Source organism: Humulus lupulus, chromosome 3 (genome assembly GCF_963169125.1).
Source record: "Humulus lupulus chromosome 3, drHumLupu1.1, whole genome shotgun sequence".
In the NCBI taxonomy this organism is placed as follows: domain Eukaryota; kingdom Viridiplantae; phylum Streptophyta; class Magnoliopsida; order Rosales; family Cannabaceae; genus Humulus; species Humulus lupulus.
Window position 1 is genome coordinate 83,256,677 of NC_084795.1, and position 1,606 is coordinate 83,258,282.

Below are 1,606 nucleotides of genomic sequence, written 5' to 3' on the forward strand. Positions count from 1 at the left end.
TCCAGGCCCACCAGATCACTAGGGCCCAAATCAGGACTAGCCCTTCTCTTCTTGTTTTCAATGAGAATAGACCCACTATTGACTACCCCAGAGTGATTTGCAATATCTTGCACGATATAAGTGGGATTAATGGGTGGTTGACCAACATTAGCATCTTTCCCTTTACTAGCCATTAACTACACCCCACGATTTGGGGAATTGATCTGATTGCCGAAAATCAAGGGAGACGATCCTGGTATGTTCACACTGCCCTGCCCATCGCCGATGAGAACTGAAGTGGGGATTATGGCCGGCCTTTCCCCAGGACTGCGTATCTCCTCCTCCTTCCAGCTGCTACGGAGCCATTGGGTTGGTCTGACGACGGAATGGAGCTCTCATCCACTCACCGTATGGCTGGACGATTTCTTCCTCAGGCAGTTCAAATTTTTTTGGGCAAAATTTTTCTAAATGACCAATCCGTCCACAGATAAAACAGAACGTAGGACCGTTCTCATATTTGAACGTAACCCATATCCACTCATTGTCACCTTTACGGATGCGCATCCTTCTCTTGAGGGGCAAGTTCAGGTCAATGGTAATTCTAATTCGCATATAATCCCTCCAAACACCCATGAAATTTTTAGGACACGATTCCTTGAATTTGCCAATAAAACCACCGACTGCTTCAAGAATTCTGGAAGTCATAAAGCCTATAGGTAGGTCGTGCACCTGGACCCAGAGATCCAATGTGTTCAAGGAGATTAGGCGTGGATTGCAATTACTCTCCATCCGTGAGATCACTAGGACTCTCTGATTAAAGAACCATGGACTGCCATCTATAACACGTTTGATATCTATTTCGTGAAAGAACTGAAATAGGAATTTGTTAGTATCAAGCTCCTTCATGTACACCCCCTTGCCTGGTTTCCATAAGGCAGCTAACGTTTGTTGCATTGAAGGGAAATCCAAAGACCCTGGAGCGATGAATCGACCAACAAGGCATAGCCTCCAATTGAAATCGCTGTCGTCCACTGCCGCAACATCACCCTCCTGAATAGCCAGACCGCCCTCATCTTCCTCAAACAAACTGATCTCGAATATCTTCTCTGGCAGCGTACTAGAAGAAGCCATCGTCACCACCCCAAAGAAGACAAAAAATCTGATAGTATAGAAATCAATACCGGAAATACAAGAGGACAGAGACTTCTAAACCCTATACGATACGACCATGACAAAAGTCAAGACTGGGGATGAGTTTTATAAAACCACACGGAAAAAAATGGTAATTAGGTTGCAAACAATTTAGCTTGGAAGATACTTAGAAATCTAATTAGAGAAAAAGGAGGAGTTGGCACGTTTTATAAAAGTATAACCAAATTTCTCAACTTTGACGAGATTATAATAGTTTTAATTATTATAAAATATAAAATCCTCCTAATATTATTAACAAATAAAATGAAAATTTTTAAGTTTAGGTAATTGTGAGAGATTTATGAATTATGAAAAGATATTTAAAAGTATTATGTTTTTTTTTACTATTCTTTGATATTTTTTCAATGATCATGTAAATAAATTGTGTTTTTTATTGTTCACTGTCAAAATAATTTATTTGGGTGGTAAAAATAAG

At 40.1% G+C, this 1,606-nt stretch overlaps 1 protein-coding gene across 1 annotated transcript; it reads right to left on the minus strand.

Annotated features, from left to right (window-relative positions):
* Positions 1 to 333: 333 nt before the first annotated feature.
* On the minus strand, positions 334 to 1,110 carry LOC133824510 (uncharacterized protein At4g02000-like). The gene has a single exon (XM_062257399.1). The coding sequence runs from the start codon at positions 1,108 to 1,110 to the stop codon at positions 334 to 336; it is 777 nt and encodes a 258-aa protein (XP_062113383.1).
* Positions 1,111 to 1,606: the final 496 nt, after the last annotated feature.

What these genes read in the sequence shown, in the direction of transcription:
- LOC133824510 (XM_062257399.1), bottom strand. Translation starts at nt 1,110, where the DNA reads ATGGCTTCTTCTAGTACGCTGCCAGAGAAGATATTCGAGATCAGTTTG.